This window comes from Gekko japonicus, unplaced genomic scaffold (genome assembly GCF_001447785.1).
Source record: "Gekko japonicus isolate JY-2015 unplaced genomic scaffold, Gekko_japonicus_V1.1 scaffold1091, whole genome shotgun sequence".
Classification (NCBI taxonomy): domain Eukaryota; kingdom Metazoa; phylum Chordata; class Lepidosauria; order Squamata; family Gekkonidae; genus Gekko; species Gekko japonicus.
In genome coordinates this window covers 329,416-343,353 of record NW_015177044.1, presented here as the reverse complement: position 1 = coordinate 343,353, position 13,938 = coordinate 329,416, and the positions used below count along the sequence as shown (strand labels likewise).

Below are 13,938 nucleotides of genomic sequence, written 5' to 3'. Positions count from 1 at the left end.
CTTTGGAGATTTTCAAACAGAGGCTAGATGGCCATCTGACAGCAATGCGGATTCTGTGAATTTAGGCAGATCATGAGAGGGAGGGCAGGAAGGGTTGCCTCAGTGCTTAGATCTTGTGGCCCTTTCTTACATGCCCAGGGAAATGCTGATCGCCACTGTAATGATTTCATGTTTATTTGTGTGGATGTGTCTTTAAAAGTTTGGTTGCATGGTGGTGAGAGATAGTCTAGAGTGTTTGAAACAGGCAAGTCGTGTGATTGGTGATTGGCAGAAAGGGGGAGGGGTTTTAGAAAATGTGTGTCAGTCAAGAGTTGCAGTTTACAGTTGATAAAGTTAGTTAAGTTCTGTGTATGAGAGGAGTGAGACACATCCCTGTGTGGGATAAGTTAGTTCTGAAGTCTGAGAGAGAGACAGTATGGTGTGTGATACAAGAGTTAAGTTTTGTGTATGAAGAAAAGTTGAAAGTATAAGGAAACAAGAAAGTAAAGTTGGAGAAACAGTGAACTTACATGACCTTGAGTTAGTGTTACAAAGTTACATGCCAAGATCCCTGACAGTGGAGAGAAAAGTGTGTGAAATACTCAAAGCAATTGTTCAGTATTTACCCATTCCTAGATACAGAGTCCTCCCACACCTCCTGAAACCTCACCCTCTCCAGGCTCCATCCCTCACATCTCCAGGAATTTCCCACCTGGAGTTGGCAACCCTATCTCCTTCCCAATCATCAACCTACCTTTATTTCCCCCTCACTCTTTAGCTTTCCACCCCACACACACCTGCAGCCTCTCCCATGCTCTGAAACCATGACTGCTACGTCACATTGGCTGTCATACGGGGCCCACTTCAGCAGCATATAAGGATACAGAGCCCACCATTTTCTCCAGGGGAACTGATCTCTGCCATCTGGAAAGCAGTTGTAATTCTGAGTGATCTCCAGCCAGTGTTCCCTCTAAGCTGAGTTAGTGTGAGCTAGCTCACAGTTTTTTAGCCTCCAGCTCACAGATTTTTGTTTTAGCTCAGGAATGATGGCTCCAGAGCAAACTAATTTATGCAGTAGCCAAATCGCTCACTCACAACTTTAATGCCAGTAGCTCACAAAGTAGAATTTTTGTTCACAAGACTCCACAATTTAGAGGGAACATTGTCTCCAGCCCTCACCTGGAGATTGGACACATTTTACCTCATAAGATCAAACTGTTTAGAATGTTAGAGGCAAAAGCCAATGAAGTTGCATATGCAAACGACCTCTGTGTTCCGAGGCAAAGGCCAATGAGGCTGCATATGCAAATAACCTCTGTGTTCTGACTGGCTATGGGGGGGAGGGGAACAGCAAACTGTTTAGAATATTGGAGGCGAGACTCAAGCAATGCAGCCAGTGGATAGGGACAGATTCTGAGTGACACACCAGGGCGCCAACCAATTTCGGAGCTTGTGGAATGTTCTAGAGAAGTGCCACCACCATTCGGCTTTTCTATATAAGGGAGATGCTTCTACGAAAGGCTGAAGAGTTTGGGATGAGACAACTAAGGGGGAACATGATAGAGGTTTATAAAATTATGCATGGGGTGGAGATAGTTGATGAAGAGAAAATTTTTCTCCCTCTCCCAAAATACTAGAACTCAAGGGCATCCAATGAAACTGAAGGGCAGTAGGTTGAGGATGGACAAAAGAAAATACTGCTTTGCAGTGCGTAAAATCTGGAATTTGCTACCAGAAGATGTAGTGATGGCCACAGGAATAAACAGTTTTAAAGGAGAATTAGATGGATTCATGGAGGATAAGTCTACCAATGGCTACTAGCTGAGGGAACCTCCACATTCAGAGGCATTAAGACTCTGAATCCCAGAGCCAGGAGGCAATATCAGGGGAAGGCCTCAGCCTCTATGCCCTGTTGTTGGCTATCCAGAGGAACTGGTTGGCCACTGTGTGAGACAGGATGCTGGACTAAATGGTCTGATCCAGCAGGGCCCTTCTTATGTGCTTATTACCAAAATAACAACCACACTGAAGCTTTAGATACCTCTGGTTGAATTATCGGAACCCACAAACTACCAAGTCACAGTTCTACACATAGTGTGAACGATCCCTCTGGCATTCAACACTTGCAGAATTCTACCTCATTTATTCCAGGTCCAATGTGAAAACCTTGTTGTTCCAGCCTATCATCACTCAGTGTTTTAGTTAAAAAAAATATTTTAAAGTAACCTAAGTAAACATGAGAAACTGAGATACAAGCATGTTAAATCTACAGAAACTGCCATAGGTACAAGCTTTTATAAACAGATGAAAATGCATGACATTCCTATTCCACCTACATTAAATCTAATGAATCAAAGTTCTAAGTCTTTCAGCAAAAGCACATGCAAAAAAGTGGAACAAAACACTTTTTACCTTTAAAAATGTAATGTCATCATCTTCTGTCAAGATCATTTCAATCTGGTCTCTCTCCCCCTGGATTTCCTTTTTCTTCCGGCCCAAGATGGTATGGACATATTCAAATTTGTCTTTAACTCTTTTCTCCTCTGCTGCTACCTTGGTCATTGCTGCTTTTTCTTCTTCTTTGATTAATGCTATCATTTCCTGGAACTCTGCCCTCAACAACTCCATTTTGCGGGCAGCTATCTCCTGAAGAGACAAACATTTGGAAACAGTTCACAGACGGTCAAGTGGGTGATGGGGCCAAAGGACAGTCAGTGTGCCACGCTGTCAAAAGTGGTACACTCTGATGTGGACTAATTCTTGTAAAATATCTGTGCAATCCTGCATGCAGAGGATGGACTCAAACTGGAGCAAAAATGACAGATAATGTACATAGAGCACAAACATCTCTGTCATCCAACTCCAAATTTGAATCAACCTGGTTTCCAATTTTCTCATATCTCACTACACATGATATACTGCCTGCAAACTCACATTATCATAAATGGTTGTTGTGAAACATTATTACAAAAGTTTGATGGGAAAAGACAATATTTGGCCTCGGCCACACGGGCAGGAAAATGCGGGGGGGAGGCGTGGCTGTTTGCCCCGGAGCAAACTAACGCGCGACTGCGCAATCAGGCTTCGGGTTGAGGTTCCGTCGAGCTCCCGTGGTTAGGGGGGAGGTGCCAATCACACACGCGGCAAAGAAGCGGAGCGGCGCAGCAAACGGGATTGTGTTTTGTTTTTAAAACTGAAATGTGCGCATGCTCCGTTGGGTGCTTGTGCACATCCGTGGAGACTTGGGGGGGGGACCTTTTTGCGAGGGGACATGGGCGGGGGCCGGAACTACCACAGGAAACGCGATCAGACGCCCGCCCTTGCCCCGCGGTTTCCGGAAACTAGTACCTCCAAGGTACTAGTTTTTTACCCCGCATCTTCGGCGGGAAGCCTCGGGTGCGCCACGGGAGCTCTACGCTTCCCAGATGTGGCGGTGAGATCGCGCCCGGAAAATCCACCTATCTTCCATCTCTCTAGCATGCCTAATGCTCCGTGTGACTGGGGCCTTTGTAATTCTTACTCCTCTAAATCTGCAGATCATTGATCTTATGTATTATAGAAGATCTTTCTGTTGAAATGTTAAGTTGTTCAATATTTCTGACTTAGTTATCGAGTGTTATTGAAATGCACTTCTATGTTAATGTATTTTTGTTAATGGCAATAGCATGTTATAACTTGCTTTGAAAAAATAATAATAATAAAAAAACTGGAGTAATTCTTCATAGGCTTGTTTTCCAAGAGTATGAAACTCCCAGAGATTCAATACAGCGCTTCAAGTAACTACTGAATAAAGCTGTCTGAATTTTTTTATACATAAAGTACTGAATTTTTATTCTGCCCTTCCTTCAGGGGGCTAGGAGTAGAAAGCACAGATTTTCCATTTTACCCTCACGACAATCCCATGAAGTAGGTTTGGACTAAGGACTGGCCCAAGGGTGCCTAGGGAGCTTCAGGGGGCAACTGAGGACTTGCACCTGTAGTCTAACGGTCTAACAAATACACCACACACTGTGTGTTTTGTATGCTTATGTTTTTACTGAATTGTTTACATATTTTATATGCACTATTTTTAAATGCCTTTTGATGTTTATCACCTTAGAGATCCTATTTAAGTGACACGGCAGCATGGAAATGTTTAAAATAAATACGGAGCTGGAAAACAAGGCACTAGAGGCATGAATGCCCGCACAGGCCCTCAACTCAAGTAACTTTAAATCCCACCTATACATTTCTACAACTACTAACTGATCTCCCAAATCATCATGAACCATTCATAAAAAAAGCGAACAACCAAAAAACCTAAGAACAGGCTGCAAATCAAACCAAGGTAACGGAACGACTTGGTTTTCTCTTCCACCAGAGGTAAGCCAGCTGCACATTTCCTAACACCCAAATCAAGCTATAATTAAAATAAATAAATTAAGCTAACTTACACTGGTTTGTTTCTGCTGCACCCGAACTTGATCCAAGGACTGTGAAGCTTTCTCGGTTAGAGCATAGACTTCTGTCAGTCTGTTCTTCAACTGAGACTGTTAAGGAATAGAAGGCTCCATTTTAGAATACGACAAACCATTAAGGCTACCCGTAAGACACTGTTCCAGTCTGAACAGCACTTCCTTCACCCGCTTGGGACAGTGCAAGGTCAGAGAAAATGCTCTGTTATAATCTTGCAGAGTGGAGCTGACTCATTCTCACGTTAAAAAGGTCAAATTTACAGCCAAGGTTTGTTTGTTTTTAAGAGGAAAACTTGAATACTGCTACCCAAGTCCATGCATGAAATATACCCTACTTTCTCACTTAAAAGGATTCCAAGCAGATCTCATATAACCAGGAATACAGCAAAATCAAGAGACATTGAGCATAAAATCTGTCGGTGTCAGTCAACAGAGTCCTATAAAGTCCATTCCAGGCCTTTCAAAACAGAAGGATGTAAACCAGCTTCCAAGAAGTTAGTTAACCAGCTAGGCTCCACCCACCCACCCCTTATCGAAAATGACCCAAGAAAGCTCTAGTTCTAGTGACCCAGGGGTCCTCAACATGGACACCATGACACTAACTACCTCCTTTCCTGGTGCTCACCAAGTGGTTTGAGAACATGGGTGAGGCCAGGTGCGGCTTTTGCCCAGAAGGTCTTCTGACTGGCTACTGGAGATCTCATGGCTATACAGATTTTTTTTAAAGTTGCTTCAGCAGCAGTTGCCACCTCAACACAAGTACCTTTACTGGGTCAATGAAGGGAAGCTGGTGCATGTAAAAATATTTTTAAACAGCATGGTCAAATGTTGAAGCATCCCTGACATTTTGTGGTTAGTGGAGGACATTTTGTGGTTGGCTTTGCTTACTGTGGCAGCCATTTTATAGTTCCACCACCACCCTGTGTCACGATTCCAAAGCTACCTGGAGGCTGAAAAGGGTTGGGGACCCCTGTTAAATTTCAAATAACAAAGCCCATTAAGCAGGGATTCCTTTCCCAAAGATGGATGGGAAGACATGAGAAGGACCATTTCTGAATCAAAACAAGAGATTGAGAAGTAGGTTTTGTGACTAACAAGGGCTACTGAGCTTAATATGTACTGAGATGCATCTTCATGAAACAGTGTAAAATGTACACAGACAACTTTCAGAAGGAGTTATCCCATAACTAGTGTGTGGAAGGGGAAACCTCTCCCCCACCCCATGCCACCTGGACACAGAATTCTGCCCATTTCTCTATTAATCTGAAAACAGGTCTCTGCCCCATACCCCGACCTGGATAGCCCAGGCTAGTCTGATATTGTCAGATCTCAGAAGCTAAGCAGGGTGTGCCTTGGTTAGTATTTGGATGGAAGACCACCAAGGAATACCACGATCACTACGCGGAGGCAAGCAATGGCAAACCATCTGTATTAGTCTCTTGCCTTGAAAACCCTACAGGTTCACCATAAGTTGGCTGCGATTTGAGGGCAACCCCCCTAAAAAAAACCCTTACCTCATGTAAACACATCCATATTTGCCCATAACTGGATGACAGTTGGTATTTCCCAACTAGCTCACCCACTCCTTTCTTCATGTCACTTCTCCTTACTTGACTAGTACTTCTGTGCTTCCCAACAAGCTGAACTGGCACTCCATACCACCTTGGGGAGAGGGGAACGTTTTCACGTGGCCTCACAAAAGACTGCACCACACTGGTTGGCACTCTCCAGACATGTTTCATTTGTAGTTGCAAAGCTCTGCGAGTCTGCTCACGTCCAGTAATCCCAAGGTACCCATCCAAACAATGACGGCCACTCCCCCAACCATGTTCCCCAGTAATTGCAGAAGACTCCCCAGAGATGTCTAATGCAGTGCTGAGCCAGGTGGAAAGGTCAAGCCTGCATCAACCTCCCTTCTTGTGTCCCTCTCCCAAATTCTCAGGCAGGCAAAGGAGAAGCATGGCTCCTGGCTCTCCTGTCCCTCAGCACTTTGGAAAAGGAAATCTCCTGAAGGCAGAAGACCACCCTCTCTGGTCTGGAATGGGCAACCCTTAGGGATGCCAGCCTCCAGGTGGGGCCTGGGGATACCCTGAAATTACAGCTCATCTCCAGACTACAGAGATCAGTTTCCCTGGAGAAAATGGGTGGGTCTGTGGCACTGGACCCCACTGTGGTCCCTGTCCTCCCCAGGCGCTTCCCATCCTGGATTTGGCCACCCTAGCAGCAACCCTGCCTCCCAGGGCTCACCTCCTTGGCCCCCTTGGCCTCTTGCAGAGGGACGGCGGTGCACAGCTTGTGCTTGACCAGGCAGATGCAGCAGATGCAGGCAGCGTGTTCCCTGCAGTAGAAGTCCAGGAGCTTGTTGTGGGCCTGGCACTTCCTCTGCTGCAAGTCCTTCATGGGCAGGGACAACTGGTGGCCTTGGAAGGCCGGGCTGTCCAGGTGAGGCCTCAGGTGCTCCTGGCAGAAGGAGGCCATGCAGGTGAGGCAGGTCTTGGCCGCCTCCGCCTCCAGGCAGCTGTCACAGGCCACCCAGGGGGCCCTGCTCCCGGCCCCCGAGCCCTTCTCCTCCCGGGCAGCCTCGTCGCCCCCTCCTTGGGTGATCTGGAGCTGCTCCACCACCTTGCACAGCACCGTGTTCTTCTTCAGCTCGGGCCGGCGGGCGAAGGTGCTCCTGCACTGGGGGCAGCTGAAGGCGTCCGCCCCGCCGTCCCCCCAGGTCATCTCCAGGCACGGCAGGCAGAAGTTGTGGCCGCACGGCGTCGTCACCGGGCTCTCGAAGACGCACAGGCAGATGGAGCAAGTCAGCTCCTCTTCCAAGCCGGCCAGGGAAGGGACGGACGACGCCCGCAGCAGCTCCGCCATGGCCGCACCGAGGACGGGCCGCGCCGACAACTTACCAGCTCCTGGGCGAGGAAAGTGAAACTCAGCGCGAGCGGAGCCGCTTGGCTCTTCCTCGAAATCACGTGGCAGGAGGGGTGGGCGGGGCCGGCTGCTGAGCGCTCCTCTGAAAGGGAACCGTTGCTCCTTGAGCCTTCCTGTAGAGACAAAAAAAGGTGCGAAGGCCCCCGGCTCCGTGGGTAAGAACAACGAGCCCCGGGCAAAGGCAAGTCCGCGACGCACGGACAAGCGAAGCCTCTTGGAAGTTCTGCCTGGTGTGTAAGTTAACAATACCCAAGGGCTACCGTGTAACTGATGAGGCTAGGTAACTAAAGCGCCGTGTATAATGATAATATGTACTGTATTTTATGAGGTATGATCACCATAAAGAAGACTTACACTTCCAAAATTAAGATAGTTTGTTATTTACATGCAATAATGCACCATTAACCGTGTGTAGATTCTAAAAATACAATGCTACAACAGCAAAAACTCATCATTTATACAGAATATGCCAAAAAGAAACTATTCAAATACAAGCTTAAAGTAGCAGTGTTTCTTAAGTCACATATAGAAACTCAGAAGATGCTGCACTGAAGCTTGAAAGACTACGGGACCAGTAAAAAAATCCCATTTCACAAATTCTTCCTCAGGTTTTAACAGCAACAGACACAGACTTCTTAAATTTAATAGTGGAAATCTATGTTCTGCCCTAGTTACATGATAGCACAGAATACTGAAAATGTCAACTCCAAACAGTTTCACCGAATTTACACCATTTCACAAGTGAGGGAATCACCAATCAAAAATTATGTATGCGATACTCAACCTATAAGAATTCACAGCTGTGAGTTCTTGTAGGTAGAGTACCATGTACATCAGTCTTTCAAATTCTGTGAAACACTACATGATTTAAGAAATCCTGCTACTTTAAGCTGGTATTTGAATAATTTTTTCTTGGTATATTCTGTTTGAATGATGAATTTTGCTGTTGTGGCATTGTATTCTTAGAATATGGTGCATTATTGCATGTAAATAACAAACTATCTTAATTTTGGAAGTTAAGTATTCTTTATTGTGTGCAAGTTATGCAAGCACTATCCTGAAATACGGTTGCTCAGAAGTCAGCCCAACAGATTTTGGTGGAATGTATTCCCTCGGTCAAAATGTGTTTCGGACTGTAATCCAGATCTCTGCTGTACTCACATCTTGTCTCTATATACACAACTTTATTTGCTGTAGCAACCGAATCGTTAGCAAATGTTTGTCGCTGGGTGGATGCGACAACCCAGTTGCAAATGATGGCTTTAGTGCAATATGTGGATGTAGATTTAGACTAGCGATACACATGCTGTGGCTCACAGCTTCATTAATTATAGTGAGCCAAAAGAGATACGTGCAATAATATAAAATATAACTATTAATATCAAATGCTTGAGTGGAAGCCGCCCTGAGCCTACTTTGCGGGGAGGGCGGGGTATAAATGAGACAAATAAATAAATATAATTCCCAGAGTGAAATAGGGTTGCCAGTCTCCAGGTGGTTTGGAAAGAAGTAAACATCCATGATGTATTATGCCAAAAAAGTCTCCAAAGACCGAAAATTTCTTTTTTCAATATTTCAGTTTACTGGAAGAAATTCAAACGCCATCAACACAACAGATCATGCATATTATCTCGTTTCGTGTATAACTTTTTCAAGGCTACTCATCTTGAAAAAGTTATACACGAAACAAGATAATATGCATGATCCGTTGTGTTGATGGCGTTTGAATTTATTCTAGTAAACTGAAATATTGGAATTATTGGAAAAAGAAATTTCCGGTCTTTGGAGACTTTTTTGGCATAATACATCACGGTTGTTTACTTCTTTCCAAACTTCCATCCCGTGATCTCTCTTTGTTTTGCAGCAGTCTCCAGGTGGTGGGTGGAGATCTCCCAGAATCACAACTTATCTCCAGGTAGTAGAGATTAGTTTCCCTGGAGAAAATGGCTGCTTTGGAAGATGGATTCTATGGCATTGTATCCTGCTGAGGGCCCTCATCTCCCCAAACCCCTCCCCCCCCCCAGGCTCCACTCCCCAAAATCTCCTGGGATTTCCCAGCCCACAGCTGGCAACCCTATCAGAAGGTTGTCTCTCCCCATGTTAAGGAATGAGATTGATACTTGCTTTATGGACTATGTTTATTGCTACACACACAATGGACTGTGCACATATACCCATAGGCTCAAAGAAAGCTGTACAAGTCAGTGACCTGTCGTGATGCAACACATAGAAGGTGCCTGCACAAGCCTTACATGTGAACGAGGTTTCAGTTATACAGTGAACAGCCTGATGAAGAAGCACACACCTCCATTATTGTGAGCAGTAAGAAACAACAGCTTTGAGAAGACACAGCCCCATTGTAGATCTAGTTGGGATCACGTACAACACATCCATGCTTTGTTCTACATTGGCATTTCCTGCCAAATGGACATTTGCTTCACAAAGAGGATGGCCGGTTGGATCAGCACTTCAGTGGAGCATCCTGACGCCAAGGTTTCACACCTGACCAGATGGCCCTCTTTGAGTAAGGTTTTAGATTTCAATATTGACCACTCCTTATAGGCAACCTCCCACTCCTATAGGCAACCAATAGAATTAGTTTTGGGACGGACTAACAGGAAGGTGGGCCAGGAGGTTGGCACCGTCAACACCTCCTGGGACCCCATAAAAGAAGAGAACCAGTCACATGGTCTCTCTCTCTCCTACTTGATCAACTAGCATCTCCCCTGCAACACCCCCCTCTGCTTTATACTCCCCTTTTGTCCAGCTTGCTATCCCCAACCCTTGCCTCTACTGCCCACACATGCTGGCTGGTTCTAGTCGTGTGTCAGACTCCCCTATATTTCTGTTTTCTCCCCATCCATTCTTCATTGGGATCACCAAGCTGTGAAGACAGATAAGTATCACCCATCATCAACCTTCCCTGCTAATGCAAAAGTGCTTATTTTACTACTGTATTTTTAAGGAACTTGATTGAATGTGTGCGTGCATCAGTATTTGTATGTGATATATTTTCTTAAGTAAAAGACATTTATTTTAACAACACCAGCCTCGACTCCCTCTCTGGTAACCCTCGGTGGGAACAGGACCTTGGTATAGTTGGCAAGCACCCAGTTTAAAATTTGCCAATTGCTGTAGATAAAGCAATTCGGCTAACACCCACCAGTCTTGAACCTAGTCAGACCTCCTGCATCTGAAGTTGAAGGGAAGGGCTTGCAAGTCAGCCTTAGGACACAGAACAGTGCAGCCTTCCAAGTTCTCCATAACTCTTTATTGAGCTGAAATTTGTTAATAAAATATTTATCTTAAAAGCAACCTAGGTTCTGGGATGGGAGTTCAGAGGTTGCATGGGGGAGGGGGGTTGGAGATGATGGACTTTTGGTTCTATCCCTGGCATGAGACCCAGAGTTCAGGGAGGCTTGTGGCTTGTCTTCCAGTTTTTGCATGATAGGAACTACGTGCCAACCACAAGCCCCACTGGAAATTGGCCTTGCCTACTTTTCTGAACCATGGAGCAAGTGCCAGCCTTGGTGTTTAGTCATGCCGGCCACATGACCACGGAAACGTCTTCGGACAGCGCTGGCTCTTCGGCTTTGAAACGGAGATGAGCACCGCAACCCTAGAGTCGGATTCGACTGGCTTTCGAGCAAGGGAACCTTTACCTTACTTTTCTGAACTATGGAGCAAGTGCCAGACTGGGGAACAGTGCTCAAAAGAGCCATAGGTGGTTCTCAAGCCACTGAGTGATAAGTGCCTTAGGCATATTTATTTAAAATATTTCTGTGCTGCCTTTCCACCCAAACAGGGTCCCCACGGTATTGAACATCAAAATATTCAACAAAGTAAAACAGCATTTCAAATAAAGTATGTATAAAAGATTTAAACAATACAAACATATAGACATACAAACACAACACAACCAGGGAGGAGGGCCAATGAGATTTAATGGACATATGCCAAACAGAACGAAAGTCTTCACTCACTGGTGGAAGACAGAGAGAGGCGAATCTCCCTGAGGGTTTCAGCCCCACTGAACACTGTGGATGGGGAGGTTCATAAAGAGTCAGGTGGTCTTTCTGGCCCCAAGCCATATATGGCTTTAAACGTCCATACTGGCACCTTGAATTAAGCCTGGAAGCAAACTGGGAGCCGGCATAGATGAGGTGTACAGGAGAATGAAGCGGGAGGGAGCACGATGGTAAGGTGCTATGGTGGATCTAGGATTAACTCTGCGTTGGGAAATTCCTGGAGATTTTGAGCTCCCTGCAAATAGAAAACCAGCAAGCTAGGAGTTGAAGCTTTCTCTATGCAGTGCTTTTTAAAAAAATTGCATGGACTTATTTATGTAAAGGGACAACCATTGCCCTCCATTCAAAGTGTCCCATTCCATTCTACCACCTCATTTTCAGGTATGGGCAAACCAGGTATGTGGTGGGGGGGGGGGTTTTTTAAAAAAATTGCATGGACTTATTTATGTAAAGGGACAACCATTGCCCTCCATTCAAAGTGTCCCATTCCATTCTACCACCTCATTTTCAGGTATGGGCAAACCAGGTATGTGGTGGGGGGGGGGGTAGAACAGGCTGTTCCACTGCAGATGGTATGTGGGGTGTCAAGCCCAGGGGATGCTTCCCCACCCCAGCATTCCATCACTTCCTAGCCTCCCTAGTAAAGGGCAGGCGTCAGGGCCCTTAAGGCTGTGGCATATAGCACAGTTTGTTTGCAGTAACGGAGTCCCAGGTTCCCATTTTAAGGCTCTGGTCTTGCTCCCACAATTCCTTACTTGCTGCTTTTAGCAGCCGCTGCACCCTTCCTACAGGGTTAGGCATTGAGGTGAACAGGCCACAAGAAAGTAACCTGCTGCTGTCCTGATCAGGAATTCTGCCTCTCTGGTTCATGGGAAGGCCCAACCCCTTCTGTCTTCCCATGCCTTGCCAGCTGTCTGGGTTCCTGCCCAACTGGCTCTTTAGCCCTTCTGCCTGCTCTGACTTTTATTCCCTTTCCTCCTGCCATGCCCACTCCCCAGCTTTGTTGGCCTACATTTGAGCAGGACTTTACTCCTGAGGCAGCCTCTCCCTCAAGGAGGCTGACACTGGCAGCCTTTAGCCCTGCTTGCCTGCCTTTTAGGTGCCCTGGGGGCCCAAGTCCTGCATTTCCCTCATCCTAGTGGCTACAGTGCAACCTCTCTTGGGGCACTTCCAGGGCTCCTCTGCTTTCTATCCTGGCATGGAATATCACGGGATGTGACAAAGGGAGACTGACATTTGTAATACTCCACCTTGTACAAACTCTTTGTACATAAAAGATTAGCACATCAGAAAGGAAGGTTCTGTCGTAACTTTTGGCATGCACCCTATTTGGATGGAGACCTGACCTGGATAGCCCAGGCTAGCCTGATATCTTCAGATCCCGGAAGCTAAGCAGGGTTGGCCCTGGCTCGTATTTGGATGGGAGATCTCCCAAGGAATATCAGGGTCATGACACGGAGGCGGGCAATGGCAAACCCCTTTTGAATGTCTCTTGCCTTGAACACACCACGAGGGGTCACCATAAACCAGCTATGACATGACAGCATTTTCTTCCACTTCCACCATTTGGATGGAAAGGAGGCATAGAGATGTTTGAAGCAGAAAATTGTTTAATTCAACAGGGAATTATTAATCAAGCGAACTGCAACTTTCTCAGGATTTGAGCCTGAATAACCCAGTATGGAGAAAGATCAGGATAAATTCATGATCCTTTAAAAGATATGACAAAGTGGGAAATATATGAAAGAGACACTTTCCTGGAGAGGAGATGCACATTTGAATGCATTTTTCCCTTCTGTCAGGAAAACCACAAACCCATTCTCTAAATTGCCTTTTTCTTAAAATCCTTTCTGGTTCCTCATAAGAACTTTTCAAATGGTAATAATGTAGGTATGGCCTGTTTCCATGTTTTTAAAATTATTGTGCCATTTTAGCTAGTTGCATTTTGAACATGGGTAAGTTTGAACAGAAATTTGGGAAACCTCTCAGAAAAATCTGTGGGTGCACGCATTGCCCTGGATCAGGGCCACTTTGATTTATTTAAGGATATTTGCAAGAAGAGTGGCTTCTCATTAAGCAGCTTTAAAGAGATGAGTTCAAACATAACACATTAAACTATGATTTGATCCTATAAGGAGGTTAGGGAAGCTTTAAGCTTCAGAAATTCTTTTGACTGCAGTGATCTATGTAGTTACACCTTTTATGCATCTAACCATGATCTGCCATTACATCCAAAGTAGCAAACTATGGTTTGCCCTTGCTCTGCAAACTACAATTGCAAATACTGGTTAGTTTTCACCCTGCAGTCCTGGTTTGCAAGACAAGCAGAAGCAACTTAAAACTACTGCATGTGAGGGAAGAGCATGAGAACAATCTGTGCCAAACTCAAGAGATGCCCAGATGAAAGTGTAACAAAGAGAACCATAAAGAATGTGTAATGATTAAAAAATGGTCAAATAGTTTCCCAACAGCCAACCAACCAAACTGGAATGTTAAAGTAGTTTATGTATCACCTTAAGCTTACTGAATTTTTAAAATATCCTAGGGACATG

General features: G+C 45.4%; 1 protein-coding gene across 1 annotated transcript in view; it reads right to left on the bottom strand.

Annotated features, from left to right (window-relative positions):
- The window catches only part of TRIM25 (tripartite motif containing 25), a gene marked incomplete at its 3' end in the record, with an annotated part of 21,159 nt that extends 13,784 nt beyond the window's left edge, over nt 1–7,375 (bottom strand). The window contains exons 1-3 of the mRNA XM_015428081.1: nt 6,681–7,375; nt 4,413–4,508; nt 2,392–2,625 (exon numbers count right to left, since the gene is read on the bottom strand). Of these exons, the coding sequence (XP_015283567.1) occupies nt 2,392–2,625; nt 4,413–4,508; nt 6,681–7,298 (948 nt within the window). The remainder of the gene's footprint in view (nt 1–2,391; nt 2,626–4,412; nt 4,509–6,680) is intronic.
- Between the last annotated feature and the right edge of the window lie 6,563 nt (nt 7,376–13,938).